Raw genomic sequence first — 10,169 nt, 5'->3', positions numbered from 1 at the left:
TAGATATTTTTACTAGCAACATGTGTCTGTACATCTGATTACGTATTTTTGTACTTATTATATTATCTGTGTTAATAATTATAGTAATTAACCGGATACTATTTATGCTAGATACTACTTAAACTTACTTTTGCTTCCTATTGACAATTGATACGAAGACACTACATTTAGCTTACAGCATTTTTATTACTTGACGTAACTATGTGATATAGTTACCAGATTGTATGGTTTTCGGAAAATAACACCTAAATATAGACTTGAATTGTCAATTTATCTATTAAAAGATATTGATTTTTTTCATGTACGCAGTCTCATATCAGTGTGTTACCCTTCCATATGCGATATGAGGTAATCCTAGACTATATTCAGTAGGAGTACTTATCTTCGATTCTCTCTCTCTCTCCATTTGTAATCACTATCTGATCTTTTCGCAGTGAGATGCAGTCAATAAATTGCAGAGCGCAATTGTGACGCAATTACAACATACCTCAATGTGATTGGTTAGCAAAACTGGGAAAAATTCTGTATTGAAACCTCTGCTTGCAAAGTGGATCGCGTTAAGAGATCAATCGTTTTTCCTGTTTCTTCCTGATCGGTTAAGTGAGCTGGGCCAACGATTCCCTAATCTCCTAAAAACTTATCTCCGATTCTATCGCATATTATAATTCTTATTTTAAATGTAAAATTACAATTTTATCTCATTGCTACCACTGTTTATACTCTTAGCGGTCATTACTTCGAGTCTTTACCAATATGATGTCGCAGCATTCAGAAGAATGGTTATAAACACGTCTTCCATTGCCGGTTCTCCACGAAGCACATTGTTAGTTGGAGCGCCACGCGCCAATGTATTTCTATTTACACAATAAAGATTAAAGTTCACTTGATAATTAGTGACAGATTTATCTTTATTGTAATGAAATAATTTACGCGCTATCCAGAACCGAACGTAGTATACCAGTGTACTCGGCGACTTGAAGAAATATATACGCCTTGGTTTAATAATTAGATATTTTGGCTGTGATACAACTTACATTCGGGATTGATAGATTTTTGCATTCAAAATAATATGATAAAGTAAGATAACATAAAGGACAAAATAATATAACTTCAAAGGATAAAAGTGTTACTGAACATTTAAAATGGGTTTCGATTTCAATAGAAGACAGTGGTTGACCATTATAGTTATTTCGATAGCAGATTTCTGCAACGCGATCTGCGTCGCGTTGCAAGCTCCCTTCTACCCGTTAGAGGTAAGGAAAACATAAAAAAAAAAAATCAATTGTACATGTTAAATGTCCATCAATCGTTATTTCAAAACAACTTTCTGGAAAAGGGATAAAACAATTATATTTAAATTATAAAAATATATATTTTAACACACAAATGCTACATTTCGTGGAAAAAATATATAACCCTCAAAATCTTTTGCCAGCTATGAGTATTTGGTAGGATATACTAGATACAGTAATCTGAGCCATATCAACTTCGCCTTGTCCTATGTTAAGGCTTAGTCCATTCCTAAGGACATGGTCAGAATTTTATCGCCGGATGTTATTGACCTCCTATGACATGTGTTGATATCGAAGTGTCACTAAATTAATCAATAAACCAGCGTAATAGCGTTCTTTTTATTCAATTTAATAGGTAAATATGAATGATAAATCCATACAAGGATAAATGTGATTTTTGCTTTGGTAAAAACATAATTTAACAAAATGATAATCGGTATATTTTAACTGATATCGTAAACGTGAAATAAACTACTATTTACAGGTGGCAGTATTTACTTACAAAATTTTTAATACTCTAAGGTTGTGGAATAACTGACTAATTAACCTGTCCTGTCATGGTTTTTCCTGTAATTTTTCAAAAAGGCGTGAAAAGATTATTTTAGGGTTGGCAAAATCCACCGCACCTCTGGTGTTGCAGGCGTCCGTAGTCTGCGATGATATATTCCTACTAGATGGTCCGCCTGTTAAGATGTTTGCCTGTTAGTTGTATAAAAACATAATTAATTAATTAATATCAATTGGTTAACAGGCAGAAAAGAAGGGTTGCACGGCGACAGAATATGGCTTGGTGTTCGGTGTGTTTGAGTTGGTAGTGTTTTTGGTCAGCCCTATATACGGTGCGCATCTCAATAAGCTGGGCCCCAAGCTGCTCTTCAATGGTGGCATTCTCACCACCGGGACATGTGCCATTCTTTTTGGGTAAGTCTAAAAGATTTATGGTTTTTATATGGACTGTATAGCCTTTAAATTTATTTTGTTACACGGATAATAAATGACATCCGAATTTTGGGATACCTTATAATTAATTGAACTAGGTTTTGTTCGTAATTTTGTGAGCGCTTAAACATACTGTTTTATCCTGAATTTTAGACAAACATCTTTTTGTGGTTCTTACCACAAAAAGATGTTTACTACTGCTTCTTAGCAGTAGTAAGTTTTAATCAAGAAGTAAGAGCAAGTTACAAGACCTGGTTTTTCTTCGCGAAGTACAAGCCTTAAATACTTATACTATGAATAACACACTGGTCTATTCTAAAATTTCAACGCCGCATCACATCAAACAGTTGATATTGCTCCTTTTCGACATCCTCACGTACATCAGTCACGAGTAAAGGCATTTTTTTTAGGCTACTAGATAAAGTGGAGGGCCATATCCCGTTTATCGCCCTGAGTTTCCTGATACGCATCGTGGAGGCTATGGGCAACGCGGCCTTCCTGACGGCTTCCTTCGCCATCATTGCCAAAGAATTCCCTAATAATGTAGCAAGTATGTTTGTAAGTATTCCCTATTATTTTAAAAAAGTAGCCTTGATTTCTTTCTGGTCAATTTATAAGAGCAAAATGAACAACTTATGATATTGCCTGTCGATAACTTAAGGCACTTTTGTGTTTGGATCAAAGCGGTATGTGAGAAATGAAAAAGTTATACATATTTATTCGACATACCAAAAATACTCATTGTACCAATCATTCTATTACTTGATACATAAGCAAGAATAAATATATTTTTTGTTAGAAACAGTAAGGGTTGCGAAACTCGAACCACTTTAGCTGTATGCAGAGTTTATTGGTGGAATTGAGTAAGTATAATAGTGACAGGATGTTAGCCTATAGGAAGAAGTAGTAGCTGGCATATTCTGCTTGTTTTCCGGTCTGAGACCAGTAAGTAAGACTTATTTTTTATTACTTTGATAATAATTACTATTATTTACAGGCTTCTCTAGAAACCTTCTTCGGGCTGGGCCTGATCGTGGGCCCGATGCTGGGGGGCACCCTCTACTCATTAGGAGGCTACACCCTCCCATTCGCGGTGCTTGGATTCGCTCTATTCTGTGCTGCTATCATGAGCTGTGTGGTGCTACCAAAGTCGCAAGATGATGAGGATGTGAAACCTATTGGACGTAATTACATAATACAAATAGATAGATAGATTACTACAACGCCCAAAGGCTGAGGGAAAAATTCGGAAAACGCTCAGATAATATAAAGAGATATATAGATGAACTCTTTATTGAAGACTATTTACAGAAGAAACATAAGTTATAACCTAGGTATTCAAACATAAATAAGAGACGGACTTATCATAAAATCAATTCATCCGGCCAAGTTTTGAGTGAATAATAATATACTCTTTCCTCACACCAGTAGTAAGTTTATATTCCCAATAACCTATAATATCGACCATTTTCCCTTACTCCGATAGAAGAAACTATCTCTGGTAACGTCTCTTAACACGACCTGAAACTTCCGTGGTATAATGGGTATTGTTTTAAGTAACACCTTTACACATAATGTACTAGCGGCCCGTCCCGGCTTCACTTATGTAAAATCAAATAAAGCGGTATAGTTATAATTACTCCTCAAAGTTTCGTCATCTCTATATCAAATTTCATCAAAATCGGTACAATAGTTACTCTTTATTATATTTGTATAGATAGTAATGGATGTAATGCGTTATGTTTTCAGCGACCATGTGGGCGCTGTTAAAGATTCCCGGCGTGCTGCTCTCAGCATTCAGCATCATGGCGACCAGCTTGAGCATCAGCTTCCTACAGGCGACGCTTGAACCTCATTTGCGACAAGTATGTTTATCACTAGGTTATTTTATTGATTTTGCCAGCCTTCTGGGCTCATTACCTCAAGACAACGAATTGCCGGGACTGCCATTTTTGCAAATATTTAATTTGTAAGTTTTAATTTAGTTATATTTTTATAGATAAACAAAATACAAATTCAAATAAAAATAAATATTCAAATCAAGACATTATTCGTAATGTTATTTGGTAAACATACTGAATAAACCGACGGATTTAAAAACATTCGACTGCCTCAAATTGCTGCTCTAATATGATTTCAATTAGAATTAGTATATTCAAGATTGTAATTTTGATTTCATCATATTTAAACGGCTTCATAAAAATAACTTCACGATTTTGATATGAAATTTTAACTATGAGCAAAAATACACATAATAAAGTTTGCCCATTTCCTTCACCAGTTCCAACTTTCGCCGATAATTTTGGGGCTGATGTTTGTCATCAACGGGGGAGTGTACGCCATCTCAGCGCCAGGCTGGGGGTGGCTCTGCGATCACCCGGCTGTCAAACAGAAATACGTCACTGTGATTGGCTGCGTGTGCGTCTCAGCAGGATTCCTTCTGATTGGTCCAGCGCCATTCCTTAATTTACCTTCGTAAGTTATCTTGCATAAAGGAAGAATAATTATGTAGGTAGATAGATATAGGCAGAGGTTATGCAGATATAAGAGATAGACACAGATATTACACTATACATTAGTATAAGTAACCACCTATACCTATTGATATGGGTACTATATTGATTCCACTTTATAAATACTTACCTAAATCTAGAAAGATAACAAATAACTGGACTATTGATTTATATTTTTATCTTCTACAAACACATGTTCGTACACAAACACAAGTCATTAAGTACTTTAAAATATTAATAAGAAAAACAACTACAGACTTGCGTCGCATTGCTTAACTCCAACTTAACCATAATGTTGAAAAGAAAGTTTGCTATAACTTTTAAATTAGGCGCACCTCGTTAAAGGCTAATCTTTACGCCTTACAGTCGAGTAAGTTATACGTGTATGTTAGTCTATAAGGTATTTATAACATGGGTCACTAGAAATAAATTTTGTGTTAGGTTTTATACTGTACGTTTAAGAGATATAAGGCATATAGGTACTTAAGGATGCGGTGTAATAAAAGTAATAAACCATTTTGTTACAGAAAATATGTTTTAATACACAGCATCCTCAAGTATATCCAATAAAAATAAGATATATATGTATAACTATATATATACGCCTTAAATCTTTATTGTAATATCCAGGTTGAAGTGGGTGATCGTCAGTGGGCTGGTGCTGCACGGTCTCGGCATGGGGAGCCAACTTGTCGCGTCCTTCTCAGATGCGCTCAACACTGCTATGTAAGTTGTTTTGTCTTAAAGCTATTATGGCACAGTTCTTCTTCAAATTATGGCACAGTTCTTTTTCAGAAGAAGAAGAATGGCACATAGTTTATCACAACTGGTAACTCGACGTGTGTAGTCGATGGTCCGCCGTGTTGCCATCAACACAGGATTTAACGTTTTATACATTTTAAAAAATCTGTATATAGGTGTATAAAACTCTTGCATACTGAGTTACTGACAGTCAAAACTACAGCCAAAACTACTGGGCGCAGAAAGTTGAAATTTGGCAAGTAGGTTCCTAGGATAGTGTAGGGGAGCACTAAGAAGTGATTTCGTGAAATTCCCACGGGAAACGGATATACTCACATACTAAATTGTGGGCAAAAGCTAGTTGTTTTATATAAGTATGTGAATGATATTGTTACTACAGTGACGTCTAGTGTGTATTGTAAAAAAAGATAAAAATTAAAATATCGAGTTCAAAAGCGTTATCAGGGATTAGTACTATTCCATGTATAAGCTTATTGCATATTTTCTCTTTAAAAAAATGTGTTATCTTAGCATTAGATACTTATATGATACGCACCTTTGTCTTATGCAAATTTGACTGTTGTTAAAATTGCAGAGTTGAACACACGTGGTACGGAATACTAAAAAATAAATACAGTGCAGCTGCAATAACAGGAGTCTAATCGAATTATAATGAGGTTTTTTGCTAAATTACCCAGTCTTTCTCCACATAAGCCGCGTTGGCCAAATTGCAGGACCGGCAACATGCGGAATTTCATTATTGATGTTGTTAATTCAATGGTACATTCAGTTTTCAAGAACGTAGATAATAAAATATGACTTTATCATCTGAGAAGTCGATATTTAGAAAATAATTGTGATTTGTCCTTTGTTGGTTATGGGGTTTTAGGTTATAGCGTCGATTTCATAAACTTTTAGTATGTTATAACTGTCTGTAAGATAAAATTACATATATAAAATCTTGAAGATTTGAATTATGTAATCTTGTAACTACTTCAAGCACAATAAGCATACAAAGATTTCTAATAAAGTGCAGCTAGATACTTTTTAAAGTAATAACTTCATTACGAAGTTCATTTTACTCTAAATTGCAACATATTAGTTTCAGTGTCATTTCAAGTTTCATTCGAATAAGAATAAAACCTGATATTTATAAATTAGTTTTTTGTTCAATTCGCAGTGCCAGCGGCCTCCCGAACTCGATAGAGACGTACGGGCTGGTGTCAGCCATGTGGACGTCCACCTTCGCGCTGGGGGCCTTCATCGGCCCCACGGTTTCCGGGGTCCTGTTCGACTCCATCGGCTTCCCTAATTCAACTGTTTTCATATTCGTGCTGCACATCGTTGTGGTAAGCACACTAATTTATTTTCATTATCATCATCCATACCCTCCGAGATCGACTGATGTTCTGTTCCACTACTTCCCTATCCTATGCAATCCGTATCGGTTGCCATAAATTTTAGAATATAGCTTTAGATAGGTCGATGATGTAAAGGAAATTGATAGAATCATAACGTTTGACTATGTACCTCCTTTTGAATTCAAAATGTTGTAAAATTTTTAATATACTGATATACTACAAATACTTTCCAGTCATTTTCCGGGATTACTAGATATATAATCAAGCTTACAAATTGAATTCAATGATATTGCTTTGTAAATACATAACAAGTTATTGTATTGCGCTGATAAAGTGACGTGAAGCCCAAGAGAATTTAACCACCATCTCATTTGTTCATTCATTAATTTGTTCATTTGTCTGGAAGACAAAATAAGATTTCCAAGATTTCATTAAACTGATGCAAGCACAAAAACATTTCCAACAAAGTGCGCCTTGAGATCTAAAAACTTTCTGTTCTTCTTTGGTCTAAACATCTATTACGAATTTTTTCCAGATGCTAATGGTTCTTATCTTCCTGTGGTCATGCGAGCGCCCCTCCAAGATGGACGTGTCGGTGTCCGCTGGAGATCTGCTGCAGCTGGATGGTACCCTGGACGAGAGCGTGCTGATTGGAGACAAGTACAACCCACCAATGAGGGTCAAGAGGTATGTTTACTTTTCTTTCTTATTATTTTGTCTAATAGAACATTGGAACTGCTGGAAGAGAGATTATGAATTTAAATGAGTAGAAATATGCAAAATGTACCTACACAATACACAGTCGGGAAATTAAATACCCGGTCACTACCTGGTGTTGCACACTTGGGACACTAATAAAGGGCAAAATGTGTTTTTGCTGCTCCCTATCCCTGTACGTGTTTTACCAAAACATTTATAATCTCATTGGTTGTATTGATCTTGCAAAATTGTTATAATTTTATTTTCTTTGATATTTTCTGCCTTGCCATCATAACATGATTAGTAGTGGAAAGGTTCAGGTACAAAAACGTACTATAGAACATTATCATTCAGTGGGAGCGAGGTGATTATGTATGCTCGACCGCCACAAAGGGAAGATCTTCCCGCCAGGCTAAGTGTTGTGCCTGGGGAACCGCACGGCTCCGACGGTGTCATGTCGGAGGTTGTATTTATGCTTCCAATCGAAAACGCACTGTCTGCGCGGTTTAGGCTTGTTAGCTGTCCATAGTGAGTCGACCGTCGTGCCATCTGTCCGTAGTGTCCTGGATCACTTGTGTGGCTTGTTATTGGTTGGGTTTGGTCGGCTTTTTACATCTGCGCTGTTGTGCATGTGGCGTGGTAGATGTCGCCACACCTACATTGTAACAATGATTGAGCAATTGCAGCAAAACGCTCTTCTTTAATTACTCTTTTAAAATCGTTAACACATATAGGCTCGGATACCACACTCGTTATGTGTGTAATAGATGTAAGTCTAGTTATTGACGAAGTTAAGTAATATCGAATGTGGCGGCAACCCTTGCAGCTGCGAAATTAGTGAATGTTTAATGTCAGCAGCTGAACAAAATATGGATATTACAGAAATATATCTACAAATACATTTTAACTGAAAATACGAATACGATAAAGCAAAGTACGATAAAGCAAAGTGTCCATCTGTATTTTATATAGTTTGTGTAGATTACCAAACATTATATAATGTTTAGTCTTGGCTAGTATGATGCGTAATCTAGCATACTTTCCATGATACGAGAGAGCCACGAGCTAAAGTTATGAATTAAGGCTATAATTGGTAACGCTAAACATTGGCTTATATTTAGATCCAAGTCAATAATCACACAAGTGTATGTATTTTTAAATATAGTCAGTAAATACTTACAAATAAAATCTCAATAAAAGTTCACATGTACTTTTCGGTAGTTGTATAGAAAATTTATTATAGAAAGATTTGAATTGATTACTTAAATTCTTAGAATAGATACAAAATAAATTTGAAACATTATACCTGTTTTTATTAAATTTAATTGAGTTTTCTACATAGTCAAAACTTGGAGTAGCTTTAATTTCGTATCATAAACTAGGTAAAGGAACAATTGGATCCTTGAAACATTGGTCCGCACCTGATGCTACCCTGAATAGAACTCTATGCTACAGTAAAAGCGACGGATTTGATAACAATGTGCTGTTGATTGTACTTAATAGAAACTAACCCCATATAATTTGTTTTCAGTCACCGTTGCGGCATCAGCGTGGGGCAGGCTCGTCCGCCCGCCATGAACAGCCTCATAGCTTGCTCGAGCTACAAGAACCGGCGGAGCCCATGGAGTCAGCGCATGCCGAAGTACAGGCCCACCTACGGCAGCCTCGACAATAGATTCCGAGGCGTCTATGGCACCTAGGGCTGAGTTAATGTAGTGTATGTAAGTAAATAGGGTCAATATAGTCGTTTTAATTTCTGCATCCTTGCTACACATGTTCCTATAATTTCTTAATTTTCGATATTGTTTTATTATATATGTTAATAAATTAACTTCGATATAGTATTGTTTTTTATTATATTGAGACGCAGTAAAAACTTTGTGAATATAATGAATTTGAGCTACTGATAGATGTATAAAATTTTAGCCATATAAAAGACATCAACGATAAACCCCCATGATACGAGTAATTGATTTTAAATATTTATAATTTAAACAAAATCTTAACTTTTTAAGTCCATATTGTTATTGAACTTACCATTGAAATTGAATTGAATTTCGTTCAATTCAGCGCTGTAAGCAATTGTTTAAATTATATTATTCAATTAATATTTTTTGGCTGGTGATGCAAATACCTAGTATAATTATATCTACTTAATTCTCAAAAAAAATAGTTAATTGCATAATCAAGTATCGAAATTTGAATCTTAATAGTAAAGTTGTTTTGATAAAGACACATCCGATGATAAATAACAAGATAATTCACATTTCTAAATCATTTCAAATTTATTACTAATTACCTATTCAAGAATTTAAGGAATTTAGCGCGATTATTTTTCAAATATATGTTTAGGACATAATTATTTTTTTAAACGCTAATATAAATATAACTATGAAGGCAAACACATTTTCACTTTCTACAATTTTGCACTGCGAAAATTATTCGGACGACAATTAACATTAAAAAAAAAAAAAAATCTCTTATGCAACTTGAGGCTATTCAGAACCCCGAAAAAAATATGAAAAAAAAAGTGAAGCCGCGACAAACAAAGACGAAGTGAGACAACAACTACTAGTAAGTATTTAAAGATTCAATTTATCTGAACGTATTTTCCAATTTAGTAA

General features: G+C 35.0%; 1 protein-coding gene across 1 annotated transcript; it reads left to right on the top strand.

Moving 5' to 3' along the window:
* Positions 1-939: 939 nt before the first annotated feature.
* LOC128670222 (MFS-type transporter SLC18B1-like) lies at positions 940-9,386 on the top strand. The gene is made up of 10 exons (XM_053745709.2): positions 940-1,253; positions 2,044-2,213; positions 2,642-2,789; positions 3,229-3,415; positions 3,981-4,096; positions 4,513-4,706; positions 5,375-5,470; positions 6,666-6,834; positions 7,382-7,533; positions 9,077-9,386. The coding sequence occupies exons 1-10, from the start codon at positions 1,143-1,145 to the stop codon at positions 9,243-9,245; spliced, it is 1,512 nt and encodes a 503-aa protein (XP_053601684.1). The 5' UTR covers positions 940-1,142; the 3' UTR covers positions 9,246-9,386.
* Positions 9,387-10,169: the final 783 nt, after the last annotated feature.

This window comes from Plodia interpunctella, chromosome 5 (assembly GCF_027563975.2).
Source record: "Plodia interpunctella isolate USDA-ARS_2022_Savannah chromosome 5, ilPloInte3.2, whole genome shotgun sequence".
Lineage (NCBI taxonomy): Eukaryota > Metazoa > Arthropoda > Insecta > Lepidoptera > Pyralidae > Plodia > Plodia interpunctella.
This window is presented reverse-complemented; position numbering and strand designations above follow the sequence as displayed.

What these genes read in the sequence shown, in the direction of transcription:
- LOC128670222 (XM_053745709.2), top strand. Translation starts at nt 1,143, where the DNA reads ATGGGTTTCGATTTCAATAGAAGACAGTGGTTGACCATTATAGTTATT. An exon ending in ACATGTGCCATTCTTTTTGG is followed by an intron (nt 2,214 to 2,641) that starts GTAAGTCTAAAA and finishes CATTTTTTTTAG; the next exon opens with GCTACTAGATAAAGTGGAGG. An exon ending in TTGAACCTCATTTGCGACAA is followed by an intron (nt 4,097 to 4,512) that starts GTATGTTTATCA and finishes TTCCTTCACCAG; the next exon opens with TTCCAACTTTCGCCGATAAT.